The 13,301-nt window shown below is 55.3% G+C and overlaps 1 protein-coding gene across 1 annotated transcript; it reads left to right on the top strand.

The window, feature by feature from the left end:
• The first annotated feature begins 3,846 nt into the window (after positions 1 to 3,846).
• LOC112982935 (ssu-2 homolog) lies at positions 3,847 to 12,663 on the top strand. Its single transcript, XM_026099690.2, has 10 exons — positions 3,847 to 3,923; positions 4,938 to 5,067; positions 6,032 to 6,092; positions 6,205 to 6,320; positions 6,633 to 6,695; positions 7,593 to 7,678; positions 9,180 to 9,272; positions 10,013 to 10,118; positions 11,210 to 11,317; positions 12,153 to 12,663. The coding sequence occupies exons 2-10, from the start codon at positions 4,948 to 4,950 to the stop codon at positions 12,303 to 12,305; spliced, it is 906 nt and encodes a 301-aa protein (XP_025955475.1). The 5' UTR covers positions 3,847 to 3,923; positions 4,938 to 4,947; the 3' UTR covers positions 12,306 to 12,663.
• The last annotated feature ends 638 nt before the right edge of the window (positions 12,664 to 13,301 follow it).

The following is a 13,301-nucleotide window of genomic DNA, read 5'->3' as shown; positions in this document are numbered from 1 at the left end:
CTTGGAAACATGGAACAAGCAACGAAAGCAGACAGTAAGTAACACTGGAAGAAATGTATTGCATGCCACACCGACAAGTTTCTGTGATTTTACTCAATTGCACTTCTTGATTAATGCATTCAAAAACTGAGTTTTCAAGTTATATGTTAAAAACTAACTGTTTCCAGAACTGAATGAACTCTTCTTCTATCAAATGTCAGTATGTGCATGCTCCATCAGTCTTTGCAGGAGGAGTTGAAAGGGTCGGCGGGTGCTTTATGCCACATCGATGGGGCTAAAGATACCGACACATGGTCGGGTCCCGTGGAAAGTCCACTGATTGCAGTGGAACAGGTACTTAATCCTTAATCCTTAAAAGTGTTTAACTTAACCCTGAGCCGCTGCTCCTGGGATGCTTCCCTGTTTTGTCTTTAAGGTAGGATCCTTGGAGTCCAATACAAGCTGCATGATGTGGGTTAGAGATTAACCTGGGGTTTATCTTTCAACAAAGTGCTGCTTAATCGAAATACCTGTCATAGCGCATCTTTGATCTTATGCCTTTGGCTATATCTTTTCTATTAGACATTAATATGCTGCATGAAGAAACTCTAATTATATGAAATATTGCTGTCACTGATACTACTGAAAAGTAATTGAGTTCTGAGGTTCCTTAATTTATGAATGATAGAAGCCTTGATTAGGTTTAGAAGAAGTAATGATGCCACAGGAAGCTGCTGTTCAGTCAAATGCAGGGAAGGAGCCGCTGGTTGCTGCGGAAGGCTGAATGCCAGCTCCGCCAGCCAAGTCGTTACGGACCAGGCAAAGTCGTACGAGGTGACAAAACGTTGCACGTTGTCTGCTCGGTTTTGCCAAGGATGGAGGCTTTCCAGAGCTTTGGGCTGAGGGCCTGATCCTCAACCCACCGAAGGCGGGAGCGTTTCCACTGGCATGGGTAGGCTCTTGCTCAGTTGTGGCTGGCCAGCTGCGGCGTTGCTACCCCTACGGCCTGCCCGGAGGTGCGCGGGGCAGAGCTTGGCGTGGTGCTTCGCGGCTGCCTGTTGCTTGTCCCCCTCGCGCACAGCCGGGAACAGGCGCTGCCGGGAGGGTGTGACGCGGGGTCTGCCTTGGGCACCGCTGGGAACAGCCATGCACGTCAGCCACCGGCGAGGGAAGGGATGGGGCGTCGTTGAGCCGAGCGTGCTGACCAGCAGGTCCGGCTTGCACGCGACTGCCCGGTCTGACCTGCTGCAAAAGCCCAGCTTTAGACACCCGAGGAACTTGAATGCTAGGAGCAGCTGTGCCAGACGGATCCGGGACAGCTCGGAAAGTGAACGGAGGTTTATCCCAGGTAAGTCTCTGGCTCACGGCCCCCATGGCAGCGCTGCGGCTGTTTGGCCACGACGGCAGAAGAAGAAGAATTTCTGTCGGTTACTGGAGAAAGGGGACTCCGTCCAGGGACGAAGCTCAGAGCTGTTGGTGCACAGGCGGTGCAGGACCACAGCAGCCTGCGGTACGGCCTCCAAAAGGTCGGTCATGTTTCCACAACCGCCTACAATTGCCCCGTTTGCCTAAAAAAAAAGGCCAGACCTCTTGCAACCCGACTTTCAACCAAAAGCCGCATGGCACCTTGTCGCTGGGTGGGTGCAGGTCCGACGCAGGGAGCTTCGGGGCCTGGGCTGAGCCGCTCCTGCCCCGCGGGAACTTGGCCAGTTTCTTCTGGAGGCCCGGGATGGGATCCCTGGTGCCCAGAGCCAGACCTGAAATATCTGATGAGTAACAGCCCCAGCTCCGAATTTCCTGGCTTTGGTCAAAGTGCATCTCGGACTCATTGTTATTTTAAAATGGAGCTATGCGTTCGTGTTTGTGCACTATTGTGATTTCCAACAGCATCGCCATAGCAACTAGCCTGGTGTTGATCTGATTGCTCCAAATTTGGGATATTTATAACCTGGTCATTTAAACCATTTCCACCGGACTGGAATTTGGGACTCATGCTCTTATCTCCAGTTTTTGTTGAGAAAAGGTTATTGCTTAACATTTGCACATTAAAAATAGGTGTTTGGGTTCTCTTGGTCATGCGCATAGAAATCTAGTTCAATGTAGAAACAAAAGAATTTAATCTTTTTGTGTGGTATAATAGTCAAAATAGGAACCTGGGAGTTCAAGCTTCTAGAATATTTGTCTGCAAAAAAAGCTCAGAAAACCACCCCTCCTGCCTCTTGGTCCTTTTCCCACGTGCGTATTGAGGACGGCGCTCGCTATCCTTCCCCGGGCAGCGCAGGTCTCGACGAACTAGCGGAAAGGAGCCCTCCATGAGGTGTGCAAGGTCCTTCCAACAACCAACACTTTGCAAAAGCTGTGTTTTCCGAATGAGGAATCGCAGCATTTCCATGATACCCGCATTTCCTTCCCTTCCTTGGTAGACGAACGCGTGTGGACACACCGAACGCCATGCCGAGCCCACGTCCCCCCGTCTTGTCTGGGTCGGTTTCTCGGAGAAGCGGGAGCGAGCCCCGGCCCCCACCCAGCTAGCGCAGGGACGGAGCCGGAGGCGGTCCGGTTCCCGGGCTCCCCGGCTGGCCCCGGCTCTGCAGACTCCCGCAGCGGGGATCCAACCCAACGCAAGGGACTAGAAACTGCAGCCCGAGGGGGTTATCCAGCGCGTTTCCCCCCTGGGAGCCTCCTCACTGCTCCGAAGCCACAGCAGACACGTGGTCTGCAAGCGCGTTGCCCGGTGACTCCACCGCTCTTTGAGGGCTTCACCCATCCCTTCAGGAAGTTGTTCCTGTATTTGCTCAAGATGCAAACAAAATAATCACCCCAAAGGTTTCTTACTGACCTATTTTCCCCCGGGAAAGCCCACTGCAGCGCTCCTCCCTCAGCCCTGAGCCGGGCTCCCTGCTCCGCCGGCGCAAGGATGGCCTCGTCTCCCGCCGAGGAACGCGGCGTTTCCAGCGGAGCGCGGGGCTCCCGATGTTCATAAGCAGAAATAACGGCGCGATTGCCGTAGCCTCCTGGAAGAGCGGGGCAGGGGCTCGGGAGACGGTCCGGCGCACGGGGGCTGGGGGCGCGGGACTGCGCCTTGGTGCCAGCCCGGCAACTCCTGCCTCCTGCCCGGGGTCCCTGCTCCTTGGACCGAATTTGTGTAATCGGCTGCCGGGACAGGAAAGGTCGCTGGACAAGAGGCTCCTCAGTAAAAGGGCTCGTTTCTTTATTAGGAATCAGGAGCACCCGTTGTTACCACCGGCTATTTTTGGTGCGGTGCCATAGGGAACAACTGATGTCCCGCAAACAGAACTAAAATAAGTGGGGAACTTCTAGAAAAGGCGGTTGCTTAATGACCGCAGAGTCGTTGCTGCGCAAGATAAAGACTGATGTGTCAAAGACAGCTGAGAGGTTCTGGCATTCGACTCTTAGGTGTTTAACGGGACCTGGACACACAAGTTTTGGCAGTTTTGAGCTCTGCAGCTGTATCTTCTTATTGCTACCAAACAGCCCGTCTGGACGGTGGAAGGCGAAGTAGAGGGAAAGGGCAGCGTGTCCTCCTGCGCACGGGCTGCTGCAGCTCCCCGGCCTCGGCGGGCCCCTCCCCTCCGTAACCCCCTCCCCGCGCTGTCGTTGGTGCTGCAGGTGCCCCGGAGCTGCACGCGGAGCCCGGACGTCCCCCAGCCCCTCCGGCCCCCGGGGATGCCTGGGCCCGGCCCGGCCCGGGCAGAGGTATCTGCACGGCACCGGCTTCTTGTCCTTGCGTGAAGCCCGTCCCTGAGCTGTCCGAGCACAGAGCACCCGCCCAGCCCGGGGGGGACCTCCTCGGGCCGGGCCGGGTCTGGTCACCTCCCTCTGCTGTCCTTCCTCCCAGGGGCGGAGGGGCCACCGCCGTCCCCCTCGGACGCACGGCGACGGCCGGCCGAGCGCGGCCGCGGGAGCCTGGCCGCCCAGCCGAGGTGAGCAGCAGCGCTCCGCGCAGCCCTGCCTGCCCTCCTCGGGCCTCTCCCGGTTCAACCGGGAATTCGGGGGGGGAAACAACAACAAAAATCCCTTTAGTGCACACGGGAGAAAAAGCAATGCTTTACCAGACCCGGCGGCGGGGCGGGAGGCTCTTCCCACCCGTTTTCCGCACCTGCACAAAGCTCTGGATGGGATATCCAGGGGCATTAAGTTTCTCAACCTTAATGAGAGGGGGAAAAAATGATCGCAGGACATGGTGACCTGCCCCAAAAGCTCAGAAACAGTCTCGAAATGACAGAAAAGCAAATAAACACAGGAGCTCTGAATTCGATAGATGCCTGATAAATTAACTGATCCATCCGATCCGAGAAAAAGGCTCAGGAATATTTGTTGAAAGTGAGTGTGTTTTACCTTAACCTGCCTTAACACGCTGCCCAAAGCTGCTCTAAATCGGGGAGAGGGAAAAAACCCGCCGAGGGCCGAGGTGCTGCAGCGAGGGCAGCGGGACCCGGGTCCACCCTGGGGAACCGGCCCGGCTTTGGTCCCGCTTGCAGAGAAAGCTGGGAGGGTTTGGAGCAGCGGCTTTCAGGCTCGCTTTTTCCCGTTTGCAAGATTGCTGTCGTCTCGCACGAGCAGGAAGCTGCTGATTTGCAGCTTGCCCAGTCCTGCGGCTTTTCGCACTCATCTTTCGGGGTGGCTCTCCTTTACCCCACCTGCCAAAGTGAGCGTTCGCACACACGCGGGTTTGTTTCAGGCCCTTCTTTAATAATGACCTGGTTGATGTTGCATGGGGATGGGATAGTTTTAAGGATGCCAATCTCTTTCTTCTGTTATAAAAAATGATGCTGGTAGTGATTAGTGTAAAAGAAGTGGGTGCTCCCAAATGAGCTCCACTGCTTTTTGTTGTTTTTGCAGCAGGTTAAACGTATTGAATGTTTCTAGCTAATTCTTTAAAAAAAAAAAAAAAGGGGTAGGAGCTGAAAACGTGCCGTGTTTCTGCTAACGCTCAGCGTGCCCCCGATGACGGAGGCGGCGGCCAGGACGGCCCTGCTCCGCTTCGCCAGCGCCAAGTGCTGCTACGGGACGAAGGCCGCGGGCGAGCTGGTCATCCAGGAGCTGAAGCCGCTGGCCGTCTACCGCGTGAGTCCGTCCCCGTCCGCCGCGCGCCCGGCGTGGTCCCCACCGCACAGCGACGCTGGGCCGCGAGGAAACGGCTTTGGGGCTGTTCTAGACGTGGTCGGGCAGCTGCTTTCCAAGAAAAATCTGCCTAGGAGTTAACTACGGGCTTTTGTAAGAGAGAAGTCCCTCTTCCTACGTAGGGAAGCATCGCCTGATGCAACCCCGGGACGCTCCTCTGGCAGCCTAGCTCTGCCCAAAGTGGCCGTTTCCTTAGGGGAACCGGAGGTACCTGCTGCGCAGCCGGAGAGTTCGGTCGCGTGTGAGCAGAGGGGAGCCGTGACCCCCCCGCGTCCCCCCTGGCAGCAAACGTCGTCTTGCAGCGTTTAACCCCCCCGGAGACCCGCGGAGCTCCGTCCTTCCGCCTCCTCCCTCCCGCCGCAGGCTTGGCGCTCCCCGGGGTCACCGGCCGCCCTTGGAGCAGCCTCGGTTTTGGCACAGCTCTGCCCCCCGACCTGCTCCCCGCCGGCGCTCCCAGAACGTCCTACGTCGGCGGAGGAGGGGGCGCGGCGGAGGGGGCAAGCACAGCCTCCCCGCCAGCTGCCGAGATCAGGCAGCTTCCCGAAGGCCCTTCCCAAAAAATAAGCCAGGGGATGCTCTAAATAACGGGAAAATGTGCTTTGGCTGTGAAAACGCCCACCAGTTTTTCCTAAGCGAGTACTGCTTGGAGGAAGGTCTCGGCAATATTATAAATAATAATGTAATAAAATCTTATATATATTATATTATATATATATTATATTTATATTATATTGTATTATATTAATATTATATATATATTATAATATATATTATATTATATATATTATATTATATATATAATAATATAATAAAAAATCTGCTGCTAGCAAGCCACGGTTCAAATTTAAGCGCCTGCTTTGCACGGTTTCTCTTCGCAATGAGTGACCGCGTGGTTTTTCTCTCCTAGTACCGGCTGGAGACCTTCAACGAATCCCGGCTGAGCGAGTGGGCGTTCGAGCCCGTCCCCGGTGAGTGGCCGCCGCGGGGACGGGGACGGGGACGGGGACGGGGCGGCTGGCGCCGGGGCGAGCTCGCGGGCTGCCGCGCGGCCGTGCCCACGCCGCTCTCCTCCCCTTGCAGCGGGGCGGCCCCGGGGAGCAGCGGCAGCACCGCCCGGGACCCCCCGGCTCCCGGAGCCCCCGCCGTTCCGGGAGCGCACCAGGAGGCTCCGGCTGCCCCGCGCCGCCCTCGTCAAGGTAATGATGGGCGTGATGGGTGCACTGGGCATGCTGGGTGCACTGGGCGCACTGGGCACACTGGGGGCTGTCCACTGCAGCTGGCGACCTGCTGCACAGAGCTGTTTTCTTTATTTTTCCCCAACATCAGCAGCACACCTGCCTGCACGACAATCCCCGTTTAGCTTTTGACGGCTGTACAGCAGGCCAACTTGTTTTACTTTTTAAGCAAAATTCTGCATAAAGAAAAAGCCTTTCTATTGACAGCACGAGATAGACGTTTGCTTTTGTTCAACAATTGCTAGTTATAATTCACTGCTTCTCTGGTTGCAGGAGTGCCACGGATGCCGCGGGCACGGCCGGTCCAAGTGCAGCGTGTGCCACGGTGCCGGCTGGGTACGGAGCCGGGACGACTTTCTGCCAGGCGCTTCCCGCTTTTCCCGTTCCTTCCACGTCCGGGTGTCGTCTGCAGAATTGCAGCGTGTGCCGCCGTTTTACTGTGCTTGTGGCGCGGGTCGGAAGCCCGAGGGGAAACTCTGCTGGATCCCGAATTCCCCACGCCAAACCCGAGCATAGGGCTTGCTCGGCCCGGCCCGGCCCCAGCCGGGGTCTCCGGGGTCTCCAGGCGGAGATGGTGACATCCTGCCCCGTTAGCAGAGACCCGCAGCAACTCGCCCCTTTTTTGACCGATAACCTACGCGTTATAACGAGGAGAGGAAAAGAAGAATTTGCTTCTGTGCTATTGAAACGAATCTTAGGCGTAAAGTAGAGTAAATTGTTTGCTGTCTGTCCAACGCTCAGTTCCGTATTCGGGAGCCCTGAGCGGAGGAGCAGCCCCAGCCCAGGTGCAAGCGCAGCTCTGGGTCCGGCCTTGGGGTTGTTCTGCACAGGTATCCCCAGAAACTGCCAAACCACGCCGTGTTATTGCAGACAAGATTAAGAGTGCTGCTTAATTAATCTGAGTAAACACAAATACTTAAATAAAAATACACTAATTACATGCATAAATAAAGGTAGAAAAGTATATATCCAAGAAAAAAGGCATTTCATCTTAGAGCATGTCCTGTTGATATCACTAGTGAATTTGACCGAAACACCTAATTAATCCAGAGTTGCAATTCCTGAGCTATTTCATATACCCATTTGCAATGAACCTACTTGGCGTGATGTTGTTCTCTGCAAGGCTGAATTAGCAAATATGCTGATTACGTGCATAAAAGCTTTTGGTTTAAAACCTGACACCTCTTTATTCCAGCAGCCGCAACCTGTTCTAATGCGTGGGTGTACTTGCAGACGCGGTGCGTAACGTGCAAGGGGTCTCGGCGGCGACTCAAGCAGCAGAAGAGGTGCCAGCTCTGTTCGGGTACAGGCCGCAGGAGGTACGATGGGCTCCTCCGCTTTTTATTTATTCGGGCTCTGTTTAGATGACATTTCTTCCCTTATTCTACGTTGGTTCGCACAAAGGTATGGTTATTGGAAATCAGGCATGCAAGCTGGCTTCAGTGGAGGGTAACACGAGAAAGCTGGTAATGGGGAGAAAAAGGCCTTAATCCGGTCGGTTCAAACCAAAATGCCTCCCCTGTGCGCTGCTGGCAGGCAGACGGGCCAGGCCAGGGGCAGGCATTACGTGGCCCTATGGCTTTTTTTATTTTGCTACCATGAGGATCACCTAAAAGAAAGCAATAGCTTTATTCTGCAGGAAAGTTGGTTAGAAAGAGCCTTGCTTTTCACTCTGATTTTGAAACGATCTTATTATTCATGTTGCATGTCCCACTTCCAGCAGTCAGGAACCAAGCTGGTGTCCCAAACTCGTGAGATGTATTGAACCTTTGGAAAATAATTTTTTTGGCTCCCTTTTTTCCTTTTTTTTTTCTTTTTTTCTTTTTTTACCTTTCTGCTACAACACTGTCACATTTCCTGTTTTTCTTGCAAACTGGAGAAGCTTTGGGTTTTTTAATGAGAGCAGAGCTGCTCAGCGCTGCGGGAGCCGAGGCAGGAAAAAGGCTCCGACGCTCAAGGCTCGCACTAAGCCGGCCGTGCTGCTCGGGTTTTGCTAGGCGCAGCGTGGGGTGGCCCGGCAAGAGGCGGAGGGAAGGAGCGGCCCCTCGTCAGCCCTCCCCGGCCCCTCGACGCAGCAGGAGCCCTCGCGCTGATCTTCGCCGGCTGCTCCTCTCCGCAGAGCATCACTGCCCGGGGCTCGGGGGGGTTTCGGAGCGGGTGCAGCCTGGAGAATCACCCCCCTATTGTTTTTCCAAGCGTGAAGGCTAATGGGCTTAAAATTATCCTTAAGTGACCAAAAAAAAAAAAAAAAAAAAAGGGTGCTGTTTTAAAACTGTTTTGTTTATGCGGCTCCATTAAGTTTAAAACAACAGGGATGCTATGGTGCATAATCGCTGCAGTCACTTTAAAGCACGAATCCGCTGGGGGTAATGACGGCTTGAAGAGCCTTAATGAACCAGTCGTTAACTGCGGCTGATCTGCGCTGCACTGATGCAGCGAGGTGCCCCATGCACAACACGTGCCTCCCGCCTCTGCTCGGCAGCGCGCGCTGTCTGCAAAGCGATGCTCGGCCTCCCGCCGCGGTGCGGGGAAATTGCGATTACCCTTAATTAGATGTGCTAATGCATTCTTTGACTAATCCCGCATTTGCAAATAGATTTGAGGCTGGCGTTAGTCATTTGTTTTTCCCGGCCAATATGCTGTATCCCTGGAGTCGCAGCCCGGGGAAGACGTGATGCGCCGTGCACGCGGCACTATTAACCCCTGCAGCAGCTGGCACAGCGGGGCGGGAGGAGTAGCCTCAAAATCGCCTCCAGCTGCTCAGGCCTCTGAAGGCAGCACCTCGGATACTGCTTACGATCTTTGCTGTTGCCTCCGAAGGTGCAATACCTGCTCCGGCCGCGGCAGCAAGACTTGCACCACGTGCCAGGGAGAGAAAAAGCTGCAGCACTTCGAGCAGCTGGTGATAACCTGGTGAGTGGGTCATAGCTGGCGTTTCTATTCCTCACCTGCCCCAACGGACAAGTCCCAAGAGCTTTCCCACCTTTGGGCAAAATGCCTCCCGCCAGCCTTTCCGAAAGCCCTCACTTTTCCAAGTCCGGAGTCCGCCCGGCCTCGCGCTGGGGAACAGCTCGCGGCACTGCCGGGCTTCGGAGGCCACCGCGCGGGAAGGTGTCACGGACCCAGGTGGCACCAAACGCGATGCCGCCGGCAAGCGGGGAGCACCCGGACGCCCCGTCCGCTGCATCGCCCCGGGAAGGACCTCGGCACCGGCAGCCCCGCGTGCCACCGCGGCCCCGTTGCTCTCCAGGCACGCGCGGCTCTGCAGCGGAGACGTTCGGCTGCCTCTTGAGCCCCTCACCAACTGCTAGCCCTGCCTTTATCTCGCAATTAATAGAGAAAATCGCTAATTACAATCGGATCTGTGGCTTTAAAATGAGAAAGTACGCCCTCTCCTGCAGTTAAGAGCTAATAAGTCTAGAAGTTGTCCTGAAAGCCAATCACCACGAAAATCTAATTTCTGGATTATTTATGCAAGAATCAGCCGTGGTCGTTGAATACACAAGGTTATTAAGAAACTAATGCAGGAGAGCGCAAAGGTTAGGACGACGTTGTTACGGTCCTCGGAAATCCGGGAGCACCGAGCGTTACTCGAGCATTTGGGAGCGGTTTGGTATAAACGAGCGCTGAGCATTTTTCCCCCTCCCTTGCAGGAGGAACAACGTCTTTGAATTTGTTTCCGAGCATCAGCTGGACTTCCCGGGAGAGCTGCTCAGCAGAGTCAACGGGGAGAACGTGTTCAGGGACGAAAACGTCCAGGTGAGCGTGTGTGCCGTCCCGCAGACGCAGCCCTCCTCCCTCCAGCCGCCCGGCGAGCTCGTCCCGCCGACCAGGACTTGTCCAGCCAGTTTTGGGCCTGGGATTCAGCTCCTGGGAGCTGCTGTCTGGGCTGCTGCAGGGATGAAAATCCACGGAGCCCTTCAGGCAAAACGCTAACCACGTGCAGGGCATTTGCGCTTTCGCCCCGCTAAACGTGGGGCTTCCAGAGGGCATCTCCCTCCCGAGGCCACCAAGAGCGCGGGGAAACGGTCTGGAAATGGCTGAAATGCAGCGTTTCCTCCACTTACAGCCACTTGCATATTTGTGCAGTTCTCGGTCCAGTTTTTGTTTACAGCAGTGTAAACGAGGGAGGATTTAACTGTGCCTTTTTGTTATTTATTAGTTGTTTTGCAGTAGCCTGCAGAGACTTTAGTCATGCCCCGCGGCTCTGAGCTAGGCGCCACGCGAGCGCGGCCCGAACGGCCCCGCTCCCCGGAGAGCTGTTACTCGGTGCCGTGCCTCTCCAGCAAGGATTTTGCAACTGGAGCTGCAGCATCCCGCTGGGATTTGTGTGAGGCTTTCGAGTCTGAGTCGCTCTGCAGCACACGTTCCAGGGCTGCAGGCCTGTGGGCACTGAAACCGGTGGGACCTTCACGTGCATGGCGGTGGCTCACGACTAATCCTGACAGGTTTTGCCCCCAAGCCCAGTATTTCTTCTGTGAATTGCCCACATGCTGGGGAAAACGGAGAGGCTTTGCACAAACCCTTTCAAGTTTGACTTGAAACTCTGGGAACAGGGCGAGACCTGGTGTCCCCAGCCGCCCAGCGGCACGCTCCAGTCCGAGCCGTCCTTCTGCACGGGGGAGCGCTAGCCCGGTCCCTGTTTTGGACACTCCCGCGCTGTCCTGACTGGTACCGTGGTGGGATGGACGTGTCTTTGGAGCCTTGGTCTTAGCACGTCGCCTGCATTTTCCATCATGTGCCCAGGCCCTTCCTTGTGCACTCGACGAGGGGTGAAGTGAACATGTTTGTGCCAGACGAACGTGGTCTTCCTTTCACGCGGCTGGTTCTCCTGCTTCTCCCCGCTCCAGGTGTTCCCCATCGTCGACTTCCCCGAGCCGGAGATCTCGCTGGCCTCGCAGCGCGCCGTGGCCGAGCACCGCGCCGCGCTCGCCGCCTCCTCCCGCATCCTGCAGCAGGTGAGCGGAGCCGGGCGAAACCCGCGGGAAACCGCCCCGAAAAATTCCTGCTTGAGCTAATTGTGGCTGCTTAGTGAGCTCGATTAGGCACAGTACCATGCTGAGGTTAATCACCAGCTTGTTGTTTATTTAGAGGTGTTTTTTGGCAGAGAGAAAAGAAAGTCTTTAGTGAAATACCAGGGAAATCATGTTTCAGGAATGGATTGAACGATGAAGGAGATGGTGGTTATTACTGTGCCTTTGACCGTCTCAAAGCTCTGGCAAACATTATTTATGATCACTATTTATATCTGAGGATATAAACAGATTCCCTTCAATCTAATTCTTGCTAGAATATGGCAATCTCCGTTGCTTCTATCAGAAAAGTAATTGTAAACGTAAAAGTTCAGCTAGAACATGCTGTCTCCTCACCCCCAGGAAAGATGAGGTTTCACATTGAAAGTACAGGTAAATTCAAAGACCAAAGTAAGCCTAAAGGGGGGTGATTTGCATTTCCACGTGGTCTCTCGGAGCCAGCTCTTGGGCTGGAGTTTCGGATACCCTGGCGTTTCTGCCGATGCGGATCAGCACCCTCACTTGCTGCCGTTGCTGCCCGCTTGCCTATTGTGTTTTGCGAAGCAAGTCCCCAAGCCGAGCACCTGGCAGTGCTTGTCTGATCAGGAGCGAAAAATTCACCAAAACTTGCGTTGGGTTCCTATTAGGAAAAGGCGAGAATTGCTAAACTCGTTTTGCACAGAAAAGACGTGAGCAAAACGGGGCCCTGCCACGGTCACCGCGATGTGGAGCAGGCTCTGCTCGCTCACGTTGACCTCGTCGTGACGTTTCCTTTGCGCAGCGCCAGACCATCGAGCTCATCCCGGTCACCGAGGTTCGCTGCCGGCACGCGGGGAAGCCCTACGTCTACTACGTGTACGGGCTGGAGGAGGAGGTGTACGCGCGGGACTACCCGGCCCGCTGCTGCTGCTGCTGCCCCTGCGCCCTGCTCTGAGCCCCGGCTGCTCCCGGGACGCCCCAGGGACCCCGGCTGCGCCCAGCCCCAGCGCCGTGCGCCCGGCTGCACCGGGAGGCTGCAAACCGCACCGAGGAGGGGGCAAAACCCCGACGTCCCTCCTGTGAGCCGCCGGGGCACGGGAGAGCCCCTTGCACGGCCGCGTCCTCCCGGCACGGGTCCCCCTCGCTGCAGCGCTATCGACAAGGACGTCCTCGCTCCAGCTGTGCGGTTTATGGCAGGGGCCTTTCTTTCCCTGTTTTATTTATCCTTTTTTTTTTTTTCCCAGTTACTACACAATCTGTAGCGATGTATTATAAAAATCTATTAAATTATCGAGCCTGACTTAAGCACTGGATTTCAGCATAGCCCTGGCCGGTGCCGATGCCCGCGCGAGCCCTGGCAGAGCGGACGGGGCGGCTGCGGCGCGGGTCTGGGCTGCCTGGGCTGCTCGGCCCGAAGCCGGTCTGGGATGAAGGCGGGAGCATCGAAGGGCTGGGCTGGTCTCCCTCCTCTATCCCCAGCGCTGCTGGCTGGGGGCCTGATGCAGAAAATGGGGACTGGCATAAAAGCCTGGCGAAGGCTTTTCTGCCAGGGCTTTTTTTTTTTTTTTTTTTTTTTTTTCTTCCTCCTTTTCTTTCTTCTCACCCATCTTGCAACATGTCTCTTAGAAAATGCTGGAAACAAAAGCTTGCATAAACCTCACGTCACGCTGGGTTTAAGGCTAATTCCAGCACTTGGGTTTGCTGTGTGAAGCCTGAGGGGCTGAAGCAAACAGGCCCTAAAAAGTTCAGAAAGGTGCAAGCACACAGACATCAGCACTCATACTGAAACACAGACAAAAGCTCTTCTCCTCCCCAGGAGATGACATATATATATATGTATGTATATATATATATATATATATATTTTAATGCAGTCCTCATGCATTTGGGGCCTAGCAGAGGGTTTTGGCGTGGGTGGGAACAGCCACGGGCTGCGGGGTGACCTCGGGCG

This window comes from Dromaius novaehollandiae, chromosome 12 (genome assembly GCF_036370855.1).
Source record: "Dromaius novaehollandiae isolate bDroNov1 chromosome 12, bDroNov1.hap1, whole genome shotgun sequence".
Classification (NCBI taxonomy): Eukaryota; Metazoa; Chordata; class Aves; order Casuariiformes; family Dromaiidae; genus Dromaius; species Dromaius novaehollandiae.
Note: the sequence above shows the minus strand (reverse complement) of the source record. Positions and strands in the feature narration are given on the sequence as shown.